This window comes from Poecilia reticulata, chromosome 12 (assembly GCF_904066995.2).
Source record: "Poecilia reticulata chromosome 12, P_reticulata-male-v2, whole genome shotgun sequence".
In the NCBI taxonomy this organism is placed as follows: Eukaryota; Metazoa; Chordata; class Actinopteri; order Cyprinodontiformes; family Poeciliidae; genus Poecilia; species Poecilia reticulata.
Genome location: NC_088841.1, coordinates 23,611,809 through 23,638,059, shown reverse-complemented (window position 1 = coordinate 23,638,059; position 26,251 = coordinate 23,611,809). Strand labels below are relative to the sequence as shown.

The 26,251-nt window shown below is 41.2% G+C and overlaps 1 protein-coding gene across 1 annotated transcript; it reads left to right on the top strand.

Annotated features, from left to right (window-relative positions):
* The first annotated feature begins 965 nt into the window (after nt 1-965).
* On the top strand, nt 966-26,229 carry ehmt1b (euchromatic histone-lysine N-methyltransferase 1b). Its single transcript, XM_008424610.3, is given in 28 exon segments — nt 966-1,079; nt 1,081-1,125; nt 1,127-1,252; nt 10,667-10,748; nt 10,829-11,337; nt 12,125-12,329; nt 12,406-12,554; nt 13,577-13,729; nt 14,474-14,551; nt 14,652-14,754; nt 14,825-14,923; nt 15,515-15,792; nt 15,866-16,098; nt 16,439-16,654; nt 16,730-16,812; nt 17,524-17,630; nt 17,713-17,835; nt 17,907-18,008; nt 18,818-18,922; nt 19,002-19,156; nt 20,338-20,508; nt 20,593-20,737; nt 20,821-20,898; nt 21,772-21,887; nt 21,996-22,082; nt 23,401-23,479; nt 23,638-23,813; nt 24,748-26,229. Coding segments are annotated over 28 exon segments (4,068 nt in total). The 5' UTR covers nt 966-980; the 3' UTR covers nt 24,914-26,229.
* The last annotated feature ends 22 nt before the right edge of the window (nt 26,230-26,251 follow it).

Here is a 26,251-nt window from a genome sequence, read left to right as displayed (position 1 = left end):
AGCCTGGCGGGCCTCCAGGCTTTTTGTTCCCCCACCAGGCTAAGTACTGCTTATTTACTTAAGTCTTTTTAAAAGGTTTGCATTTTTTAAAGACTTTATAGTTAATGTTCAGGTATTAATCTTTCAATAACACATAATTATCAAGTGACATTTTCAAATTTCATGTAAACTTTAAATATTTTTTAACTCAAAAACACGACGGACTGCTGGATGAAGGACTGCCTTAACGCCCAACCACTCGGTTTAGCAAGTTTTCTGGGGGAAACGTTGAACATGATTAAAATATAATTTTTATGATTTATAGCACCATTTCATAATATTACACATATTAATCAGTGGCAGGGGACAGTCTTTAAAAAATGATTTAAAGAGCAGAAGGCTCTGATATCTGCCAATCAAATTACCCTCTGTGATTGACGGGTTGATTATTATTATCTAGAACAAAGGTAATTCTTGCCCGTTTGTCTTGAGCTCACCAGCAACACGAACCATCAGAGCTGGTTTTGCTTCTTTAATGAGGAGACTTGATGGTTTTAATTCATCCAGACTGTTTCTGATTGAACCTTGTTGAGCAGTCTCTTTTTCTCTTCTTGCTGTTGCTCTATTTTAACTGTTTTCCTTTCAAGGCAGATCAGATTGTAGCTGTTTGGATTTATTTCTGTGTGTTTAGTCGGCCAAGTCTCGTTGATTCTTTATTTCAGTCTAATTGAAGACAGCAGAGTCCATGTTGCACTCGAGTAAAACTGTTTTTGTTCTTTCTCATAAAAACTGATTGGATGAAACGTGTTTATCTTCAGAAAAGACTCAAAGATATTTCGGGGTGATACGAGTAAATGTGTGTTAAGACAACATCCGTCTCCATTTGCTTTGATCGGCCTTGACGTCTGAGCCCTTCCATGGTGACTTGGCTCCAAAGGATATCTTCAGAGGTCAACCAGTGGAGAGAAACGGAGTGGTGTTACAGTTTGAACTGACTGAGCATGCTCAGTGGAGACCCTTTTGAGGAGGAGGAGGAGAACCGACAGAGGGAGCCAACAGGTCACATGACCGGCGAGGTGAATGCACATGCGGGGAAAGAAAAGAAAATCGGGAGCAGTCTCTTCAGCAGGTTTTCGCGCTCTCTCCCTCTCTCTCTGTCCTCCCCACCACTCCTCTTCCTCTCTTACCCCACGCACTCTTCCTCCTCTTCCTCCTCCCCCACTCCCTTTCTGACGCCTTCTTCTTCTCAGTGGAGGCCATGAGAAGAAAGCAGGTATGATGCTTCCTTGAGACAGAGGAGAGGAAAGACATGCTGTGCTCTTTCTCGGTTGGCCTTAGGTGCTTTGAGGACATGTAGTCTTGCTTCATTGTTTCTAAAATAAAAACAATTGGTTTAAGTTTCTCTTCTGTTTTAAGACGATTCTTGAATTGAAAGTCTTAATGTATTGAAGCCATAATTGTTGTTAGTGTCGAGTTATCCAAAAGGCATCAGAGGGTTTACGTGTTGGATCCTGTCTGTGGACGGATCTCAAAACGATCATTTACAGCATGTCTTTCCTCAAAGGGGAACAATATTCAGACTTATCAAAGTTGTAGAAATTTCTCGAAATTTGTGGCTTTTATAGCTTTGATGTTGTTCTTGCTTTGGTCATGTAGGTTCTGTGTCCTGTTTCTGAATCAGAGGCTACAGAGAGCTGCAAGAATATTTTATTAAAATGAAGACAAAGACGACAAAGAACCAGTTGAGGCGTTTCCTCCGTCTCCTTCAGAGTAAACTCCCCTTGAGAAAAGCGTTGATACTTTGTGGTGCGTTTTCAGGCCTCTTGGAACAGATCTAAAGATAGGTCACAGGCCTTCACATACCAGACTCACGTTGGAGAGATACTGAATGATTGAAGCTCTGTAATATTCCCATTTTCTCTACAAAATATGGAGCCTGGTTGTTGTCAACCTGCAGGCCTTTCATGACTTTCAGCTCCAGCTGCAGCTTTGGTCTAATCTACCATGTTTTCATGTAACTGAGGGATCAGGACTGCTGATCTCCTCCCTCAGGTTTGGAGATTCCTCAGTTTTCCAATCCACCAGCTTCCCAACCCCTTCAGTCCTCCATCTAGTGGAAAACCGCTGCAATGGCCGAGCCATGTCAGTAAACAGTCTGGTTGTGAAATGGCGGAGCTCTGCAGACAGCTTTCTCTGCCTCCCTTCCCCCCTCTGTCTCTCTCTGCCTACTGAATCCAACGCCACTTCCACCTTCCACCACTAGGGGGAGGGAAGAGGCCGGGTTTTGTGTTTCCTTTGAGTAAAAGGAGGAAGCAGCAGCGTTCCTCGGGTCTGGCTGCTCCCAGGTGTTCCTGCGGCAGGTCAAGCTCCACTCAGACTGGACGGTCTTTGGGAAACGGCCTCAGTTTTTGTGCTGCAGGGCAGATGGTGGGCAAAGCCTGCAGCTGATTGACAAGGTGCTGGTCTGCCTTGGGTCTGTGGTGGTCTGCTCTGACGGTTCCTGTTTGGGTCTGAGCTGCAGGTGAAGGAGAGAAAACCTTGACCAGAAACAGTCTGGACTGGTGTGTTAATGTGCAGACATCGACAAACCAGTCCTCTGATTGGGCCAGTTTGAAGGGAACAATTTGCTCCTCCATGTCGGGGAAAGTCTGACTCAGAGTCGGCTTTGCTCGGCCTCCATGAAGCAGATGAGAGCTCTAACTCTGGTCATTAACGCTGGCTGGGCTGCAGTTAAAGGTCAGGCTGATCTGAAGCTGCTTTCCTCTCATGTTTGCACTGAAATGCTGCCAAAGATTGAAGAGTTTGGAACAAAGAGGCAGCGACTGCTTTCATGCCAACCTGCATCTTTTGTGCAGGGAACTGAAAATGAAAAACAGGCGAACATTTGCTGCCTGTACAGCCGGAGACTCTGGCCTTCGTTTTGGTCCGTGCGTTAACACACAGGTTCTGTTCGGGTCAGGATCAGTTGGGTATTTCTGGATTCCTACAGACATCCCTACACAGTTTGTTCACTTTGAAGGTTGACGCCACAGCAGGGGAGCTGTCAATGTACATCTGTAGCCGAGAATCATTTTCCTGTATGATTTGGTCCAATTTCTCCTCCAGTTTTGTTTATTCTTTCTTCTGTTGTCAGGAAAAGAGAAAACTAACATAATACGTTGATGCACATCATATATTTTAATATTTGATTAGGGTTAGAATGATTAATCATCTTAATCAAGATGAATCAATTATTGAACTAATTTATAGTAATCAATTGTTAACTGGAGTATAAAGATGAAAAAAAGCCATTTGCTGAAAGAACAACATATTCAGAGCAGTAATTTTGCCAAAATTGCAGAAACGATTAATGCATTTTGCATTTAAGATAAGAAAAACCTTTTGTTTTACCCAGAACTCCTCAAGTGGCCGTTTTAGTTTCATCTGGGTCAAATTCAGCAAATAAAATCTCAACTTATCCAATTTTTAATAGGTTTATTCAAAAACCAGATTTATTGATTTTTAGTCTAACAGAAAGAGCTGAACTTTGCAAATGTTTGTGTGAGAAATTATTTTAGCTGCAGGTGCATCTTTGCTCTAAATGATAAAGTATAAATTAAACAAATGTTATATTGATGCATTTTAGGCAATAAGATGTTTATTGTCTCATCTAAAAAAGGAATTTAATCATGTTTATTTGCATCTTTTAATGCATTTCTAATATTGTATAAAAATGGTTAAGTTGTTCATTGAAAACGCTGCAGAATGTGCCAATTTCTTCATTTGATTAATCGATTAATCATCAGAACAATAAGAAATGGGAGCTCACATTAAATAAGCAGTTGTAAAAGAATAATTTAAAACAGCAGCTCAACTTATTTAAAGGTTCACCTTTCCATAAACAATATTAGAGGGGAAATAAGTTTTTATGTCCCACAGTGGGGAAATTCAGGTGAACTGTCAGCAAATTAAAGGTCAACAAAAGCAAAATTATGTCTAAAAATAGAAGAAGAAACAATAAAGTAAGGGGGAAATTTAAAACATAAGAAAATTAATACTGTACAGTTACCATTATTTAACATCAACAGGTTACTTTGTCTACTGTTTTGAAAAACGGGGAAGAACGTAAGGCTTAAACGATTAATCAGAGTAAATCGTCAACTGATTTAGTAATTAATCGTTAGTGAACAGAGTAAAAAAAACAATTTGGTAAAAAACAGAACAGAAATTAAGCAAAACATTTAGTAAACATATGTACATTTTGCATTTAAGATAAAAACACTTTTGTCTGTAAATATAAAACATTTTAGCTTCACCTGATTTACTACAGGAATGACACCGTGTTGCATTTTAGGCAGGAAAATGTTTTTCTCATTTAAGAAAGTAAGTGAATTACTTTTCTATTTGAATCTTTTGATGTATTTCTGATTTTGTATAAAAAAAAGTCTTAAGTTTTTAAAACACCTGTAGAATGTCATTAAAACAACAACTGATTAATCGATTAATCATCAAAAATTATTCATAGATTAATCAATTACTAAAATAGTCGTTACTTGCAGCCCAAGAAGAAACAGATTTTCTAATTTTGATATCAGGAAGTAAAATATTGTCATGTAGTAATTAATCCTATGCTTTCAAAGAAACTTCAAATATTGTTGCTGTGGATTAAAAAATTAAATAAAATCCTCAAGTTTTCCCAAGAAAGAACGAGGCTTGTGGAGATCTACATTTGATTTCAGGATATTTTTACTGATTCGTTTCGGTTTCCTCATTATTTCAGGTAATAACTCCTCACACACAAAGTGTGTGAGGAGTTTTCTTACATTCCCTAATGAACCACTGAGGAGATTATAAATCCATCATCATCTTAGCTTTCCCAAAATATTCAAACACATGGTAAATAGAGATCACTTTGATTATCCCAACTGGTGTAAAATGAGAAACGAGGGAAACAGATTCACCTTCTTTTTACACGGCTTATGTAAATAACTGGTTTCAACTGTCTGTGCCTCAATGCTCAGCTTCAGCTGCTCAGAAATCACTTCCTTACAGTCAATCAATGAGGCAACATTCAAGGAGAAAAGAGTTTAGAGGCTGTTGTTCCCAGATCTTCAGGAGGTTTGACTCCTGCTCTGAGGAGACGTTCAGTGACCGTTTGACAAACAAATGTGACCAGATGAAGAGCAGCTGCCACACAAGGACTGCAACTTCACAAAGTCGAGGCACGAATGCACTTATTGCTTTCCTGCTTGCTTGCAGCAACCTCTTTAATCTGAATGGTAGCAGGGCTCACAACTGAAGAGACGCACAAAGCAGACACTGAGTTCGATTTTCCCCTAGATGGAGGAGCAAACTGTTTCCTTTCAGACTGGCCCAATCAGAGACCTAAAGGAGGCAGAAACAACTGGAAACACACCAGTCCAGATCGTTTCTCGTCAAGGTTTTCTCTCCTTTATCAGACAGTCTGAGTCTTTTCTACAACTCAGACCCAAACAGGAACCGTCAGAGCAGACCACCACAGACCCAAGGCAGACCAGCACCTTGTCAATCAGCTGCAGGCTTTGCCCACCATCTGCCCTGCAGCACAAAAACTGAGGCCGTTTCCCAAAGACCGTCCAGTCTGAGTGGAGCTTGACCTGCCGCAGGAACACCTGGGAGCAGCCAGACCCGAGGAACGCTGCTGCTTCCTCCTTTTACTCAAAGGAAACACAAAACCCGGCCTCTTCCCTCCCCCTAGTGGTGGAAGGTGGAAGTGGCGTTGGATTCAGTAGGCAGAGAGAGACAGAGGGGGGAAGGGAGGCAGAGAAAGCTGTCTGCAGAGCTCCGCCATTTCACAACCAGACTGTTTACTGACATGGCTCGGCCATTGCAGCGGTTTTCCACTAGATGGAGGACTGAAGGGGTTGGGAAGCTGGTGGATTGGAAAACTGAGGAATCTCCAAACCTGAGGGAGGAGATCAGCAGTCCTGATCCCTCAGTTACATGAAAACATGGTAGATTAGACCAAAGCTGCAGCTGGAGCTGAAAGTCATGAAAGGCCTGCAGGTTGACAACAACCAGGCTCCATATTTTGTAGAGAAAATGGGAATATTACAGAGCTTCAATCATTCAGTATCTCTCCAACGTGAGTCTGGTATGTGAAGGCCTGTGACCTATCTTTAGATCTGTTCCAAGAGGCCTGAAAACGCACCACAAAGTATCAACGCTTTTCTCAAGGGGAGTTTACTCTGAAGGAGACGGAGGAAACGCCTCAACATCCAGGCACCAATTGGTGATTTGAAACTGCTCAGATGTTCACATCACGCTGATAATCTGTTCATTCCTCTTTGTGACGTCATACCAACAAACTTTAATGTGTTTAGAGAAACTATACAGATCTTTTCCTTATATAGGTCAGTTCTGGTATTGTTAGCATTATTTCTGGTTGGTAAAGTGCCAGATCGATGGAGATGTTCATATTTCTTCATTATTTGGTAGAATTACATTTTAAACTCTGAAACTTGTATCAAACTTTCCTTCCACCTTCTTCTCACTATAGTTTTCTGGAGTTCTGTCCCATTCCTCCCAACAGAATCGGTAGAACTGGGTCAGATTTGTAGGCTACACACCTCATCAGCTCTGCCCATAAATCTCTAAGAGTTTTGGCTCAAAGCTTTGTGATGGACACTCTAAAACATTGACTTTGTTGTTCTTAAGCCACTTTGTAGCTAATCTGGATGTTTGCTTTGGGTCACCGTCCATCTGGAAGACGGCCAAACTTTAGCTTCAGTTTGAGATGTTGCTTCAATATGTTCACTACATAGTTTTTCCTCATGATGCCACTGGTTTTATGACGTGTAACCCAACATGATGCTACCACCTCTGTACCTCACAGCGAGCACAGATTGCTCCAAATTTCCACTTTTCCATCTAAATATAAAAAATATTATTAATACAAAACTCCCCAGATTTAGTTTTACTACTTTAGCTGGTATGTCTTTAAAAAATTTATGTCTCTGTTGTTGAGTACGTGTGCAAAGTCGATGTCTGTACAAGACTTGTTTTATTGTATCAATCAATCAATCAATCAATCAGGTTTATTTGTTCAGCACATTTCAATAAGACAGTTCAGAGTGTCTTGCGTCATAAAAACAAAAATGTCACAAAAACATCATATAGTTCCCACTACATAGTTCCGACACTTCTGTGAACTTTGTAACTGGCAGCCATCTTGGTAGGCAGTTGCTATGGCGTTGCTATGACAGCAATAAACAAGCCCCACAAGCTTAGCTAGCTCTCACCGCATTCCTTTATATCTAACTGATAAACAATATCAGTAGATTACAAATGTTACTCAATTACAATTTTTGAGTTCTCTACCCGCCTCTGTGTACTAAGGTAAATATTTACTGTGGTACTTACTGTCGAACTAGCAAAATTAGCATAGCTAATGTAGCTTTTATCAGCTAGCTAAGATAGACATGTAAACCTACGTGTTTGTTAGTAAATGGACTTATTCAGTCACCAGAACCTTATCATTCACACAAGGAGGTCATTCGTCCTTTAAAAATCCGTTGAAACACGAGTTGTATGGATTTCAGGCCCTGAAGCTCCAACACGTTGTAAACGTTCCTCATGTTCATTAGGTAGTTAATGGTGTCTTAGTATGAGATCGGCGCCCATCCACTCACGCATTGTCCTTCTCCATCTCAAACAGGTCGATCCCGACGGCAGCCATTTTTGTCATGCATCTTTCTCGCACATTGGTAAAACATGTCTTTCGCTTATTTTCAACAATTTTATAGTTCAGGAACTGAGCGGCGATCTTCTAAGATGGCACAGATGACTTCTGGTTCAGTCCTGCTCATTGGAAAATCAGAAACAAATATTACATTTTATCAGGAGCCATCATCAAAAAACAACAATACAAATCAAACAATTTGGTCCATTTATTATGATTCAAAATAATAATAAGGATTTAGCTTTTGTTCCGGGGTTCGTTCCCACATTTGGCACCAAAACACATTCATATCTCCATCGATCTGGCACTTTACCAAACCAGAAATAATGCTAACAATACCAGAACTGACCAATATAAGGAAAAGATCTGTATAGTTTCTCTAAACACATTAAAGTTTGTTGGTATGACGTCACAAAGAGGAATGAACAGATTATCAGCGTGATGTGAACATCTGAGCAGTTTCAAATCACCAATTGGTGCCTGGATGTTGAGGCGTTTCCTCCGTCTCCTTCAGAGTAAACTCCCCTTGAGAAAAGCGTTGATACTTTGTGGTGCGTTTTCAGGCCTCTTGGAACAGATCTAAAGATAGGTCACAGGCCTTCACATACCAGACTCACGTTGGAGAGATACTGAATGATTGAAGCTCTGTAATATTCCCATTTTCTCTACAAAATATGGAGCCTGGTTGTTGTCAACCTGCAGGCCTTTCATGACTTTCAGCTCCAGCTGCAGCTTTGGTCTAATCTACCATGTTTTCATGTAACTGAGGGATCAGGACTGCTGATCTCCTCCCTCAGGTTTGGAGATTCCTCAGTTTTCCAATCCACCAGCTTCCCAACCCCTTCAGTCCTCCATCTAGTGGAAAACCGCTGCAATGGCCGAGCCATGTCAGTAAACAGTCTGGTTGTGAAATGGCGGAGCTCTGCAGACAGCTTTCTCTGCCTCCCTTCCCCCCTCTGTCTCTCTCTGCCTACTGAATCCAACGCCACTTCCACCTTCCACCACTAGGGGGAGGGAAGAGGCCGGGTTTTGTGTTTCCTTTGAGTAAAAGGAGGAAGCAGCAGCGTTCCTCGGGTCTGGCTGCTCCCAGGTGTTCCTGCGGCAGGTCAAGCTCCACTCAGACTGGACGGTCTTTGGGAAACGGCCTCAGTTTTTGTGCTGCAGGGCAGATGGTGGGCAAAGCCTGTTGCTGATTGACAAGGTGCTGGTCTGCCTTGGGTCTGTGGTGGTCTGCTCTGACGGTTCCTGTTTGGGTCTGAGCTGCAGGTGAAGGAGAGAAAACCTTGACCAGAAACAGTCTGGACTGGTGTGTTAATGTGCAGACATCGACAAACCAGTCCTCTGATTGGGCCAGTTTGAAGGGAACAATTTGCTCCTCCATGTCGGGGAAAGTCTGACTCAGAGTCGGCTTTGCTCGGCCTCCATGAAGCAGACGAGAGCTCTAACTCTGGTCATTAACGCTGGCTGGGCTGCAGTTAAAGGTCAGGCTGATCTGAAGCTGCTTTCCTCTCATGTTTCCTCTGAAGTCGTTTCATTCAAACCCTCAACCTTCTTAGTTTCTTCCTGAAGTGAAAGAGTTTTGGACGTTTAGCAAACGTTGGGGACGATTGATGGATCTCTGAGAAATGCTTTCAAGCTGCTGACAGATCTGGTCTCTGTTTACTCTCCTCATGATGGCGTTTCTAAAAATCTGAAAGAAATTGTATTTTTTTTAGCTTTAGGTGCTTAAATGATAGCTGGTACCTTTTTTTTTTTTACCTTTGGTTTAGTTTAGTGGAGAGAATGTGAGTAAATCTTATTGTTCAAGTTGAAAAAAATGCACAGAAAATAGAAATTCTCTCTTTTTGGTGCTAATTTGTTTTAGCTTCATATTTTTCAATTAAAATTTATTTTATTTAGGAACAAAATGAAGAAAATGTAGTTCACAATCGTATAATTCTCTTTTCAGTTCATGTGACTATTAAATATCCTGTACTACTTTTTGTCTGTTTTCTTAAAAAGTGTGAAGAAACCATATTGAAGCATCTTTCCAGTAAAACAGCAGCTGAGGAACCAACGGGCGTCGCCTGTTTCATTCGGGTCGGCTGGAAATCTCAGTTCCTACATCTGGAAAACGTTCTAAATGACATTTATTCTTTTCCAAATTATTGCTCTTTGCATTAAACATAAAATATTAAGCTGCCACTGCACTGAATCCCAGTGAAAATATTGGTCTCTGAACTCTTCCTGAGTTAAAACATTAATATTGTTGTTTCTAAGTGAGTATAAACTGGTTTTCTTTGCATTATTAAAGGGCTGAAAGCTCTGCGTGTTTTTTATTTTGACCATTTTTCGTTTTCTGCAAGTAAATACTACATTATTGCTTGGATTAGTTTATAGAATTAAAGAACAATGTTCATTTTCCTCAAAGATAAACCTTATAAAAGTAAAATCAGACAAATTGATCGTTTAAGAGTCTCTTAATGTTTTCCAGAGCTGTATTTGTTTCATTAAGCTCTTTACTCACACTTTGGCCGTTTATTCTCTACGTTTAAATCAAACTGGGCCCAGTAATTATCTCCTCCCTTTGTAACTCAGGACGGCTCGTTTCGACCCCTGACCTCCCGCCTGACCTTTTGTCATTTCTGCCCGTCTGGGTCGACGTTTTGAAGAAACATTCTTGCACATGGATTCCCTTCATCAGCAGTCATTTAATATTCTTTGCTGGTTTCATTTCTCCTTCATGTCCAACGTTTTCTCTCCCTCCAGGTTTTGTAGCTTCTTGTCCATTTTGGCTGTTAATCTGTTAATGGAGGTTGATTGAGCTGACTTGTCCTGTCTGGTTCATTTTTCTTTGTTTTTGTGAAAAACAAAACAAAAAAATCTCTATTAAGACCATATTTCTGTTTAGTATCTTGACATATTTCATGATAAAGATGATTATATTTAAAGGTGTTGTATTTAAGTGGCTCCTAACGGTTGATGGACGTCCTTCTTCTTCTTCTGCAGCCCGCTGGTTTAGCCGTGGATAATGTTGCACCTCCAAAGAAAGAGGGACTGGATCCACCGAACCATGGAGAGGAGAAGTCAGGTCAGCCTCCAGATCAAACCCTGGATGGTTCCGGTTTGGTTCCGGTTGGTTTGACCTTATTTTTCTGTTTCCTGGCTCAGGCGAGGACGAAGACGTAGCTTCAGCAGCGGGACGCGCCTCTCCTGCCGCGGCGGAGGCCATCATGCTTAACGGCACGGACAGCGACGACGGCAGCCGACACGCGGACCTGACGGTCAGCGGCATCAAGGCGGCGCTGAACGAAAACGGCACGGCGGAGACGGAGACGCCGCACGGATCCGTAACTGGAAGCAACGGGTTCATCCTGGCTAAGGAGCAGCAGCAGGACGCCGGCGATGCGGCGGCGCCCGCTTCGGGGGTTTCTTCCCCTCTCAGGACTAGCAGGCTGCCTTCGGGCTCGCCACCGGGGGGGCAGACAGCCAAACCCCTCGACGCCTCGGCGGTGGGATGCGCGCAGAGTTCAGGCGCTTTAAGGACCGCCCCCGACACAGGGAATATGTCGGACGCTAAAAACGGCTTTGCTTCAAGTCCCGTCACAATTCCACTGCCGGTTACTGTTCACAGAGCGAGGAAGACCATGTCGAGACCGGCGGTCAGCCCGGCTCAGAAGGTACGATCACGTCCGCCGCATCTGAAACACAAACAGGCCGAACAAACGATGCTGGACGATAAATCATCCCAGAAATTATCACAATAAACTGTTATATTGTTGTTTTTAGACCATTTTCAGTTATTACAACGGTAATGGAATAATAATAAACTTTAAATTTCAATTAATATTTAACACTGGAACTGAAAAACATTTTAAATATCCAGAATAAATTTTAAAAAAATAATAAAATGAATTATGAAGTTTCTGTAAGCAAAAATGTCCTTCAAAGTTCAGACCAAAACACCAAACTGAAGAGTTTTATCATCCAGAGAAAGATGATAAATTATACAGATGAAAATGATTAAACTCGTTTTAATTTATCGTTATTTAGTGATTATTGAGACACAAGTTCATCTTTTAGTTTCTCTGTTTCAGCAGCAAATGTCTGTCAGTCTGTCTGACATAAATGTACAAAACAGCTGAAAAGTCTTGAATAATCCTGAGTTGGGATGAAACGATCCACTTTTTATCTGCTGAGGGAGGGACGTCACATCCATCCATCTTCTTACTTTCTTTGGTTTTTGGGATATTTAAGTTTGATCTCAGAGAAAACCTCCACCTTGAATCTTTGTATTTATGTTTGAAAAAGCAGCAAAAGCAGAAAGAAAACCAAACATTTGACCCTGGAACGTAACATTTAGACATAAAGAAGGGTGTAGTGATAAAACCCAAAGCAATCAGCCTGTAACCCTCACGGCGCCACAGAGCGGCGCTCCTCACGTTTCATCATTTCTGTCGCCTGCAGCTCATCAACAGGGAGCTGAGACAAGCAAACAGTGTCAAATCGGAGTCTCCAGTCGCACCAGATGTGCAGAAGTCGTCTCCGCCGCCAGCGCCGAACCATCTACCTCAGAGTCCACCAGAAACGCCAGCTTCAGCACACACTGCTTCACCAGCAGCTCCCACAGATTCTCCTGCAGATTCTGCAGCTCCTGCCAAGCATCGCCTGGGTACGACTCGCCCCAACGACCGGAGTTCAGATTCACAGCTGGGATGCACTGTGACGGTTCCCTCTTCTCTCACCAGGGCCGTACTCTACGGTGTTTTCATCCCGGAAGAAGAAGAGGAGGATGGGAACATACAGCTTGGTTCCCAAGAAGAAAACCAAAGTGCTAAAGCAGAGAACCATGCTGGAAATGTTTAAGGAGCTGCAGCAGTCTGCAAAGACCCAACAGGTCCTACATCCTGTTTCTGCTCGTCCAGATAACATGAAAAAAGGGCTGGAACGATTAATCGTGATTAATCAGTAATTGAAATAACCGTCAACTAATTCATTAATCGATTAATCGGAGTAAATGGACTCTAAAAAGGTCCATTGATGATTCAAATAAAACACACTCAGAGCAGTATTTAAGTCAAACCTGTCGCTGAAAAACATGCTGAAAATGTTCTAGGAGCTTTAACAGTCTACAGAAACCCAGCAGGTTCTAATAAAGTGATTTCTGCTTCTCCAGATTACATTAAAATCACAATGAAACGATTAATTGTGATTAATCAATAATTTAAATAGTTGTCAACTAATTTATTAACCGATTGATCACAGTAAACAGACTCAAAAAGACTCATTGGTGATTAAAAAAACAGCAGTAATTAAACCAAACTGTGGAAAAAATATAGTTACGTTTTGCATTTATGATAAAAAGTCTTGTCTGTAAATATAGTTTTAGTTTCTTCCATTCAGTTTAATCTGCTTTTTCCAGAGTTTCCATAATCCTGTAATTATGAAGACATCAGAGATTTCAGATTAGGACTGAAATGATTAATCGGATTAATTGTGATTAATCGGTTATTAAAATAATTAACTAATTTTTTAGTTGATTAATCGTTAATGGTCTAAAAGGACCAGTTGGTGAAAGAAAAGCACAGCATCAGGTAAGCTAGAAATGTACAGAAACCGTTACATTTGCATTTAAAATGAAAAAAACTTCATTGTAATAAAAAAAAAGTCAAGTGTCAGTTTTAACTTTTCCTGTTTCAAAAAATCTCCTATTGAGCACCTTGATGCTAAGTAAAGCAGAAAGAGTTTAGCTCTTCACATTTTTTTAGTATTCACTCAAGGAATAAAATGTTTATTTTCTCATTCAAACAATGAATTAAATTATTGGTTTATTTGTGCCTTTTAATGTATTTCTGATATTACTGTTACTTATTCCCTACTAAGCTTTAAACACTACTGAATAAATCTCCTGGCTTCCAGAAGAGGGAGGCGGCCGCCGTGAACGGGGAGAAGGTGGTGAACGCGTCCGAGGAAGACGAGTCGGAGGACATGGAGTCTGAAGAGGAGATGCAACGGCAGCCTGCAGAGCAAACGCTTCCCGCTGTTCAAGAAACCTCTGAGTCTGCTGATCAGGTGGGAGAGGAAGACATGCCCGTCCAGTTGTAGGTCCAATGGACAGCGGTACGCTTAGGGTAGAGCTGATGGCGTCACACAACACAGTCCACTGATTGGTGGACAGGAAAATGTCACTGCTTGTGTCACGTTTGTCATCGTACTAGTATGGAAGAACCAGTTTAAGCCAGGCCCATAGACAAGGGGCTTATTTGGTTGTCTTCCATTGATAAAGCGGCTCATACAATCGACCTTTAACAAACAATTGTTTGGCTAATGGTACAGAACATTAACTGTGGGTCACACAACACAGTCCACTGATTGGTGGACAGGAAAACATCACTACGTGTTTCACGTTTGTCATTGCACTAGTATGACACCATGTTAGGTGTTTGGGTTCAACCCCTCCTGCCTCGTGAGAGTCCAATCAGCAGTGCAAACACCTTCCACTCCATTCATGGGCCCCTTAGGGTGTAGGTCCATAGGACAATGATACGGTTAGAGTGGAACTACTGGTGTCAGAAAATACAGTCCATTGATTGGTTGACAGAAAATCATTACTGCTTGTGACACGTACAAGAGGCCAACAGCAGCTTTTCAAGAATCTGCTGATCAGAGGAAGACTTGTCCCTACTTCCGATCGGCCAAGTCCAGTTGGATGAGACGACTTTCTCCTGTATTGGGAAGTTTGGATGAAGTCTGGATCAGATGTAGTTGAGTCTTCAGTTGATGTTCAGGAAGTCTGTTTTACCTTTTCTTGTTGAGGTGAAGGATGAGCATGAGTCCGAAGACTCAGAAGAAGACGAGGGAGAGGAGGAGGAGGAGGGCACGGAGTCGGATCTGGTAGGGTGTTCCTCTGATTCCTCAGGGTAACAGATAATACTCTGTCCGGTTCTGTGTTTCTGGAATGATCTCTTGACCGAGTCCGACCTGCCCGCCTCAGAGCTTCGAGTCCAGCCTGAAGAAGACGCTGAAGAAGAAGTCCAAAGCAGACGGCGCCTGGCTCAGACCGTCCAGGAAGAGGAAACGAAGGATGGCCGACAAAGGTGATCGGTTGACACTCATGTTGAAACTCGGTCGCCGGTTCTGTGTCTTACTGTCGACTGTTTTGCTTAGAACCGGAGACGGATGTTCTGCCGCAGACGTCGGGTCAGGAGTACACGGAGATCCTCTCGTCCGAGTGCGTTGACCTCAGCAAGTCGTCACACAGCAACGGTGAGTTCAGAACCGACCTGGAATCAGCAGGAGTCCAAATCACCTCCAGGAGCTTTATGGAACTAAAGATGCTAAATGTTGGATCCTTCCTTCTTTGTCTCCTTCATTTCCTCATGTGTCCTTCCCTTCCTACCGTCCTTTATGTCCATCCTTCCTTCAACCCTTTTCTTTCCTTCTTTTTCCCTTTTATGCTTGTGCTCCTTTTCCTCCTGCATCCTACCTTCCTTCTTTGTCCTTGTATCTTCCATTTCTTGTCTTTCTTTTTGTCCCGTCTAAATGGTCCCTCCTTCCTTGCTTCCTTGTTGTTTATGTGTACTCTATCTACCATCCTTTCTCATATTCTTCCTTTTCATTAATGACCTTTTAAAAGCGTTTTTGGGTCTCCATCAGAACCAGGATCCAGTAAGAAGATGTCATCCCTCTCTCAGCCAGCAGAGGGCACACTGTTCCCCATGAGCCACTGATTTAACACACTAAATGAGAATCAGCCATTTATCCCTGAAGGATTCTGTGTTTTAATGCAGGAAGCGGTGATGGCGGATGTAAAAGTTGGGTGTTGTTTTCAGTAGTTTCTGTTCTGATGGTGTCCAGTACCTTCCGGGTCGGCCATCGAGGAGGCGCAGGAGCTGCCGCTCTGCAGCTGCCGCATGGAGACGCCAAAGAGCCGTGAGATCCTGATCCTGGCGGACAGGAAGTGCATGGCGACGGAGAGCGTGGACGGCCAGCTGACGCGCTGCCAGGGTGCCGTCCTGAAGCACGAGATGATGCGTCCGTCCAACTCGGTCCAGCTGCTGGTTCTGTGCGAGGATCACCGCAGCGGCATGGTCAAGCACCAGTGCTGCCCCGGCTGCGGCTTCTTCTGCAGAGCTGTGAGTGCAGGGGGACTGGGAGGGACTGTGAGGGACTGGGATTATTCATTATTTGTGTTTTTTTTTGGAGCAGGGGACGTTCATGGAGTGCCAGCCGGATGTCAGCATCTCCCACCGTTTCCACCAGGCGTGCGCCTCGATGCTGAAGGGTCAGAGCTTCTGTCCGCACTGCGGGGAGGAGGCCGCCAAGGCCAAGGAGGTCACCATCGCCAAGGCCGACACCACCTCCACCGTTCCTCCGGCGCAGGCCAATGGCCCGGCGACACCAGGGGCTCCTGAGGGCCGAGCAGACACGACGACCGGCAGGTCAGAGTCCAGCTGGACACCATCGTTCTAGGGGCTAAGGCTAAGCTAAAAGAGACAAGATAACATAAATAAGCTAATGGCGCTAAGCTAGCAAAGCTAAGGTAATGAAGTTAAGCTACAGAAGATGCGCTAACAATGTGAAGTTAAGTAGGCTAAGCTAACAGTTAGACTTGCAAAGCTATGTTATCAAAGCAAAGCCTACAGAGCTAAGTTAATGAAGTTAAGCTAACAAAGCAAAATTAACGAAAGTAAGATAAAGCTAACAAAGCTAACCTATCAAAGATAAGCTATTAATGCTAACTAAGCTAAGCTAATCAGTGAGGACTCTTTCCTTCTGCAGCTCTTCCTGTTTGTCTCCTGTGGCTGAAGTCAGCGGCCGAGCCGACAGCTCGCTGTCCGCCCATCCTGCTCCGGACCCCGATGACCCGGCCGTCCCGGAGTCATCCCGCCAGCCATCTTTGCAGCCTGGAATCGCAACGATAGCGCCACCTGCGCTGCCGTTAGGAACAACTAAAGAAACTCTGGAGAGTGTCCTGGTCGCCCTGGATACGGAGAAGTAAGCCGCTCTTCTTCTGCTGACGCCACAGAGACGCCGTGACCTGAGACCCGTTTCTTCTTCTTCTCTTGTCAGGCCCAAGAAGCTGCGATTTCACCCCAAACAGCTGTTCCTGTCGGCCAAACAGGGAGAGCTGAAGAAGGTGGTGCTCATGCTGGGTAGGTAGAACTTCACTCAGCGCTCTGAAGGAGTATGGTGGTGTTTCTGTCATTTTCTCTCTGATTATTTATTGATCTCACAATTCTGGTTTTAACTTTAGAATCCTGATTTCAATCTGAGATTTTACTTGTTTCTCAGAATTCTGACTTTGTTTCTTAATTTTTTTTCTCAAAATTATTTTTCCTAGAATTCTGATATTAACCTCAGAATTTCAAACTTTTTCTCAGAATTTTGTCTATTTTTTCTCATAATTCTCATTTTAATTTTAGAATTCTGATTTTAATCTCAGAATTCTATTTATATTAGAATTCTGAACTTTTTCTGATTTTAATTTTAAAATCTTGACTTTCATCTCAGAATCCTGGCATTATACTAGCGACGCTGTGCTTTTTGTTTTGGGGATTTTTGTTGGTCTCTCATAGATTCTCAATAAAATCCATTAAAGTTTGTGGCTGTGAAAAGACAAAATGTGGAAAAAAAGCTTAGCAGATTGGGCAGAAATTTAAAAAATAATTTTCTAATATTTCTTTTGCTGAATTTTCTGCTTCCTTCTTCAAATTTGCGACTTTTCAAGCCTGAATGATTAATCAAAACATAAGGAAATGCAAAGAGAGGTTTTAAAAATCAGCAGAAAACTTGTTTTATTCAGGATTACTCTGTGTGGCTCTGTGTTCTGTCAGGAATTTGACAGGCATGTTGTTGGTTTTTAGTGGACGGTACCGACCCAAACTTCAAGATGGACTCCCAGAACAAACGCACGCCGCTCCACGCCGCCGCTGAGGGAGGCTACGCCGACATCTGCCACATGCTGGTTCAGGTGGGGTAAACTCTCTGCTTTCAGTGGGCGATCCGAAGCCCGGTTCTGGTTCTGATTGTGTCCCGGTGCGGCTGGTGTTCAGGCCGGAGCGAACCTGGACATGTGCGACGAAGACCAGCGGACGCCACTGATGGAGGCGTGTGAGAACAACCACATGGAGGTGGTGCTGTACCTGCTGCGGGCCGGAGCCAGCGCCATGCACAAGGTGGGTCCGCCATCAGAACATCCAGCATCCAGGAAACGTTTGGGTCTGAACCGGGTCTCTGCTCCTCACAGGATGTTGAAGGGTTCACATGTCTCCACCTAGCGGCCAAGTCTGGTCATTACAACGTGGTGGAGCACCTTCTGTCCACCGGGCTGGTGGACGTCAACTGTCAGGTGAGAGCAGCTCCAGTCTGCAGACCAGCATGGAAAACATGGAGGGAGGGTCACCTATTTAAAGAGACTGATCACTAGTTAAAGAGACAGGTCGCTATTTAAAGAGACGGGTCGCTAGTTAAAGAGACGGGTCATCTAGAGACAGGTCACCTAGTTAAAGAGACGGTCGCTAGTTAAAGAGACAGGTCGCTATTTAAAGAGACGGGTCATCTAGTTAAAGAGACAGGTCTGTTCATTTATCCATCCATCCGTTTGTTCTGTCGTTCATCCATTCATTGGCTTTTCTAACCATCTTTTTGTCCATCCATCTGTTCGTTCATCCATTCATCCATCAATTGTTTTCCTATTTATCCATCTTCCTGTCGTCCATCCAACCCTTTCAGTCGTTTATCTTTGTCTTTCTAGTATTCAGATCGTTTTTACATCCACCCTTCCTTCTTTCCTTCCAGTCTGTCGTTTTTCCAGGTTTCCTCTTTTATAGCCGCTCGGCTACAAAACTCAACCCATAAATCTATACTGATGTTTTTATTTGCTTTAAAAAGTATCTGAGAAACTAATAACCTTGAAAACTGGATTCTGGATTAGCAGGGATATTAAAACACGTTTTTGTTTCCAGATTTTAGTAAAATCTTCCAGCTCTCCTCCTTCAACGGAACTGTTTTTTTGTTTTTTGTTGGAGATTTCAAAGTTCCTAATTGAGTATTTTCACTGCATGAAGGATTAATTCTCTGACTGATGGATAGAGATGAAGAAATCAGGCTTTCCTTCCAGAAACAGATCTAATCTGGGGTTACTTCCTGTTCCTGCAGGATGACGGCGGTTGGACAGCCATGATCTGGGCCACAGAGTACAAACATGTGGACCAGGTGAAGCTGCTTCTGTCCAAAGGCGCCGACATCAGCATCAGGGACAAGGTCGGTCTGGACGGGTTTTGGTTTTACTTTGTGTTCACATGGAAGCTAAACAAACATTTTCTTTGCTCTTTTTTTCCAGGAGAAAAACATCTGCCTTCACTGGGCGGCGTTTTCCGGCAGCGTGGAAATCTCCGAGGTTCTCCTGAATGCCCAGTGTGACCTCCAAGCCGTCAACGTCCACGGAGACTCTCCTCTGCACATCGCTGCGCGGGAAAACCGCCTGGACTGCGTCAAGTAAACGACGACACAAAATAATGCTGCAGATAACGATTATCCTACCGGTTATTCTCACGATTAATCGATTAATCAGATAAAAAAAAAAAAAAAAGGCACACTATTCAGATTTTTTTCATTTAACCACTTAAAATCTTTTTGTACAAGCATTAAAGAATGCAAATAAGTAATAATAATAAACATTTTATTGCCTAAAATGCAACCCTAAGGATTCCTGTGGTGAATCTACAATTAACAATTATTAATCGATTGATTATTCTAACGATTAATCAAATAAAAACTGGGTGCATTCTACAGATTTTTTTATTTAGCCATTTAATGCATTTAAAAATAGAAATAAATAATTGAATTCCTTTTTTAAATAAGAAAAGAAACATGCTCTTGTCTAAAAAGCATTCCTTTAGTGAATTTGAACTGGGTGAAATTGGGTTTTGCCAAAACTGGGCGGTTTTTCTTGGTCTTAAATAGAGAATGTATATTTTTTGTATATTTTTGGCTTAAATATTGCTCTGAATGTGTGTCTTTTTCACTAAATGGACTTTTTTTGAGTATGTACACTCATATTAATGATTCATTGATTACTGAATTAGTTGTCGATTATGTCAATCATCGATTAATCATCAATTAATCCGATTAATCGTTTAAACTTTAATCTGAAATCACTGATTTGTCCTCTGGACAGGGTTTGAATGACAAGATTGTGGAAATTTTAGGAAAAGCAGTTCTAATATTTAATAAATCAGTGGGCTAAAATATATTTACAGGAAAAAATATTTTTATCTCAACTGCAAAATGTATTTATTTTTTGTACAGGTTTGACTTAATTACTGTTCTGAATATGCTTTTTTTTCACCAAACTACCTTTTTTGAGTCTGTTTACTCCACTTAGTGATTAATTAATTACTAAATTAGTAAACCATTATTTCAATAATTGATTAATCACGATTAATCGTTTCAACCCTGCTGACTTTCATGTCTTTAGCTGCAAATCATTTTTCATATTCCACAGAATCTCAACTGTCTCAAGATGAAGATAAAATGTGGAGTTTATTTTTGTTTAAAACTAAAACCAATTATGTTTACTGACGATGAATCATGATTAATCCAATTAATCGATTCAGACCTAAAGCAAGCTGCTGCAGAGCAGGACGGTTGTGTGAAATCGGTCTTTGTCTCCTCAGGCTGTTCTTGTCTCGAGGAGCTAATGTGTTTCTGAAGAACCGCGAGGGAGAGTCTCCTCCAGACTGCTGCAGCCACAACTCCAAGGCCTGGGGCGCCTTGCATGCCCACAAGAGGGAGAGGGACGCCAAAAACGGCCGGCTCAGGCGGACCGAAGAGAAACTGCTTCACAGGTTGGGTTATGATGCTGTTCGCTCACCAGTAAGACAGAAAAATCAGCTTTAAGAGAGGGAAACATGGTGTGTTTCTGTCCGCAGTGACATATCTCTAGGCCAGGAGCAAGTTTCCATTCCCTGTGTGAACTCTGTGGACAGCGAGCCAATCCCAGACGACTACAAATACATCACAGAAAACTGCGTCACGTCCCCCATGAACATCGACCGGAACATCACACACCTGCAGGTGGGTTTAAGGTCGTCTGGTGTTTCAGAGGAAGCAGAGTTCAGCTGAGTTACTGACTGGTGTTTGTGTCTGTTTCTCCTCAGTACTGTGTTTGTAAAGAAGACTGTTCTACTAGTATTTGCATGTGTGGACAGCTGAGTCTGCGCCGTTGGTACGACAAGGTGAGGACGAGCATGTTCTTGAAAAACTCTCATTTCTGTCAGGTTTCCTACTGGCACCAAGAATCCCTTAAAATGGTCCTGATCAGGGCATCCAGGCATTTTAAACTTTTTGTTTGGACTTTGGCTGCTTGAGGTCTCAGGACTGGTTCATCCCAGAGGTTCTGTTGGACCAGACCAGTAAAGTTCTTCACTCAGCTGAGTCTTTAGGGACTTTGTGTCTACAGTATGTCACTGACAGATGTGGTGTCTTTATTAAAGCACAGTTTGCTTTCTTGATAAAGACTAGAGCTAGCTAGCCTCAGATTATCTGTGCTAATGGACAGCAGAGCACAGAACGTAGACGATCCAGTGTAAAGCTAGCTGTTAGCTTTATCCAGTGAGGATTCATCCCTATCCAAGGCTAATGCTAACAATGTATTTGTGCTAATGGACAGAAGATGCAGTGGCAATCGAGTGCATGACAAGACTCGGCATGCTAACTGTTAGCCTACCCAAGGCTAATGTTGGCTAGTCAATGTCTGTTTGACTAGCCAACATCAGCCTATCTATGCTAATGGGCAGAAGATGCAGTAATCAATCCAGTGGACCAACAGCCTAGGCTTGCTTGTTGTTAACCTATTCAGGGCTAACGCTAGCCTAGCCAATGATAACACTATCCTAGCCTAGCTAATGCTAATGGCCCATGTGTATTAATTCCTCTCATTGATGCGCTTAGTAATCTTCAGAAAACCTGAAAAACTTCAGATTTAGACCATCTTAACAGACACAAACAGGCTGATTGGCAGAAAAATATTAAATTAGTTGAGTTTTCAAAGTTTTTTTTACAGTACATCACCAGCTTCATTTCTTCCTCTCCTCTCTCTGGGTGAGCAGAGCGGCTGCCTGCTGCCTGAGTTTTGTCGCGAGGAGCCGCCGCTGATCTTTGAGTGCAACCACGCGTGTTCCTGCTGGAGGACCTGCAAGAACCGCGTCGTACAAAACGGGCTCAGGTAACTCCAGAGAGTCCCAACGTGCTCGGATAAAATCCTCGTAAAGCTGTTTTGATTTTCAGGAAGAGAGGAACTGTTGTGATTTAAATGTTTTCTTTAACTCTGTAGGGTCAGACTCCAGGTTTTCAGAACCGGTAATAAAGGCTGGGGAGTCCGAACTCTGCAGGATATTCCACAGGGGAGCTTTGTTTGCGAGTGAGTTTGATGCATCACAGCAACACAAAAAAATGTTGGATGTGGTAAAAACTTACAGCTGCACTGACACAAGCAGGCCACTAGGTGGAGATGAAGTTGCATCTCACTGGACTCGGATCCCGTCTGTGATTTTGTTTCACCGTGAATTAATAATTTAAAGAAACTGGGAACACTGGGAGCTTCTCATCTTAAAACACCAGCTTCACTTTCCAAATTAGAGTAACTGTTAGTTTAGTATGTGATTAATTGAGCAGTTATTCTGATGATTAATTGATTAATCGGGTAAAAGAAATGACATTCTGCAGATTTTTCATTTAACTACTGAAGCTTTTTAGGGCAAAGTTATAAAAGCATAAAAGATGCAAATAAACTAATAATTCAGTTCATTAAAGTTGCACTTTACTATTTTTAGGATGTTTTCCAGCCTCATGAATGTGAAAATCAATAATTTATCTTGTTCTATGTGTGTAATTGTGAAAACTACTTCTATTGCTAAATGACATATTAATTTATCCATCAATGTCTACGGGATCAGAAGTTAACACACAGAACCTCAATATTTGTTAACATTGCTTTTGATGTAGGGCTGAAACGATTAACTGAATTAATCACAATTATTTAATTAACTAATTTAGTAATGTTAGTCGTTAACTGGAGCCTAAAGACTTAAAAATGTCTGACCTAAGTCATCAAAATAGAGCTGCAACTAATGATTATTTTAATAATCGATTAGTCAATCATTTTGACAATCGTTAAAAGAATTACCTATTCTACAGATTTTTCATTTAACCACTTAAGCCTTTTTATACAATATTAGAAATACCTTAAAACTGTAAATAAATAAATAATTCAACTCCTTTTTATTTAATAAAATAAACATTTTTGTTGGCAAAAATGCAAATCTTTGTAAATCCAGACCAGATTAAGCTAAAACGATACAACTCAGCGAGTTTTGGCTAAAAAATATTTACAAACAAATGTGTTTTTACCCTAAATGCAAAATATGTATATTTTTGTAAAGTTTTGGCTTAACTACTGTTTTGAATGTTTTTCTTTTTTTTTAGTTTTTATACTCCAAGTAACAATTAATATCTGAGTAAATTAGTTGACGATAATTTTAATAATCGATTAATCATTTAATCCGTATTTCAAATGTATGGATTATGAACCACAATGAGTTAATGTGGTTGATTAACGACCCTGAACTTCTTTACTTTTTGTTTCCTTCCTTCCTACATAATCATAATAACAATAATAGTTCATGATGTTATTTTTCCTTATTTAACCGCAGAACGTTTCTTCCTCTGATGTCCAACAGGTACGTAGGTGAGATCATCTCTGAAGGTGAAGCCGATACGAGACAGAACGACGCTTACCTGTTCAGCCTGGATGATAAGGTGAATTTAACAGGAAAATCCATTTTAAATTCATGATTATTCTCCGTTTATCACATTAAATCCAGTTAAATTCCATCAAACCTGAATGAAACGTGAGCACGTCTGAAATCCGCTGCGTTTTCTCCTCCTTCAAAGCCTTTCTGTGTTTTTATCTCCAGCCTGAAGATCAGTACTGCATCGATGCCCGTTTCTATGGCAACATCAGCCGCTTCCTGAACCACATGTGTGAGCCCAACCTGTTCGCCTGTCGGGTTTTCACCACACACCAGGACCTGCGGTTCCCACACATCGCCTTCTTCGCCAGCGAGAGCATCAAGGCCGGGGAAGAGCTCGGGTAAATCTGGAAAACAAAACCAATTTCACTTTCAACCCATAAAACCGTCGGTTCTGATGCAGAAGCAGCCGAGTCGCTTCAGTGGAGCTTCAAGACACAAAACGGGATTATTTCTGTTCAAACGGACAGAAAATTAAAAGTAAAATAAGGAAATAAATACAAAAATGGAGGAAAATTGATAAGTAAAAATATAAATTAATAATTTGAAAATAATGAATCAAATAAATAAAAGTAAACAGATTTTTAGAAGTTGAGTAATAATTAAAAATAAATGAATTAAATAATTAAAACACAATAAAATAAAAATAAATTAAAAAGTTAAACAATAATGATTTAAAATTAAATAAATTCTGCAGCATTTTGTCCAAAGTTGCCTCAATTTGTTTTGCAATATTTTATTTTGCAAAATTAACCAACTAATTTGTTAATTTTGAATACATTTTTAAGCAATACTAAGTAAAGATGAACTAATTTTGCAGCGTTTTATTCTGAAGCTGCTGCATTTTTTGTCAGTCGTGAGAAAATGAAAGCGCCTCATAAATACATTTTAAATCCACCTGGCAAATATCGACTTTATTTACTTATTTATTTTCTGCAGCATTTTTTTCTGCCGCTGTGAAATTTCAGATCAATTCAAGTAAATGATAAATCGATTTTAAATACTCTTGGCATGTATTTATTTATTTATTTGTTTGTTTTCTGTTGAATTTTTTTTTCACCTGCTTTGACATTTTTTGCTTGCAGATTTTTGTGTTTTCTTTTTTTCACATTTGCAGCATTTTTTTGTTAGTTTTTAGCTTCTTCTCTTTTTTTTCATGGTTGCATTTGTTTGCATTTTATTTTGGAGTTTGCGTCCTTCCTGCTTCCTGCCGCCTGGCGGCTCCCGCTCCGCTCCGTTTCCCCTGATCTGTTTTCTTCTTCTGGTGTTTTCCAGGTTCAACTACGGCGACCACTTCTGGGAAGTCAAGGCCAAGCTGTTCAGCTGCGAATGCGGCTCCTCCAAGTGTAAGTACTCGTCGGTCGCCATGGCGACGACGCCCGAGGACCAGCAGCAGCCCAGCGCGCTGCCCGACACCAGCTCTTCCAGCGGCGCCTCCTAGAGGCCGCGCCGGGCCTCTGAGCGAATCGTACTGTATCTCCGCCTCCCGCCGTTCTTCTACAAACTGAAAAACTTTGAGCTCCAGATGCACAAACCGAACTCTGGACCCGATTCTCGACTTCATCATGTGTCGTGTGGAAACGAAGAGGGACAAAAAAAAAAAAACACTGCAACAGAAAGTTTGCTGGAAGGAAAAACTGTACTTTTTTTGTTTTTTTTGTTTTAATAGACAGAATTATTGTGAATGAGAAATCTGGGAACTATTTCTGTTTCTTCCTTTTTTTTTTAAAGGTGTGACAACCATGAACTACGACGGAGTATAAAGGCCACGAAAAGAAAATAAATAAATGAATAAAATTACAAAAATAAAGTCTTAAAAGAATTAAATCATAATATTACAAGAATAAAGTAAAAATACAAGGAAAAGACGTAGTTTTATCAGAATAAAGTTTAAATATTTTGACTTTACTCTTGTCATACCACACTTTTATTCTCGTATTGTTTTGACTTTTTTCATAATTTTACGTTGTAAACCTACGACTTTAATCCTGTAAAATTATTAATTTAATCTCATATGGCTTTATTCTCAAGAACAAATCCAACTTCATTCTTGGAATATTACGACATTGATCTCACAAGATACAGCTATGACTTTATTCGTAATTTTATAATTTTACTGTAAGTTTGATTTCATTCTCAACGTTTTGACTTTATTCTGGTAAAACTCTGACTTTCTTCTCGTAGTTTTCTTTTCTTTTCTTTTCTTGTCGCCTTCGTTCTCCGCCGTATCGAATCATTCCAGCGACACTCAGACGATTATTGATTCCCGTTTCTTTGTTCTCGTCTTGTTGAAAAGCTGAAAACTCGAAGCTTCTCCATGAGCTCAGATTAGTTTGCAAACGCATAAATTTTACTTTTTTTAATTTTTAAACTAATATTTTCCGCAGCGTTTGAGGAATATATTTAGTAATTTTAAAAGAAGACAGAGCAGAACCCACAGGAAACTGGTGCTGACAGGTTTTTACTTTCGTTCCCATTTTTATTATCCAAGTGAACATAGTTTGTAAAATAAGAGAATGTTTTTACTTTTTTTTTACGTTTAATTTTATCCCGTTTTCTAATCATAGTCAGATTTTAATTTCCGGTCATGATTTTTTTTATTTTCAGTTTTTTCTTCACAGAAGTCTTTTGTGCAAAGTTGAATAAATTGGGAAAATGTCGGATAAATTGCACTTCCATTAACCTGTTACATATTTCTGGACTGTGAACCATCCGTCTGATTGGTTGTATCTTTTTCAATAAATTTATTATCAATGATTGATTCTTCACTGCCTGGAAA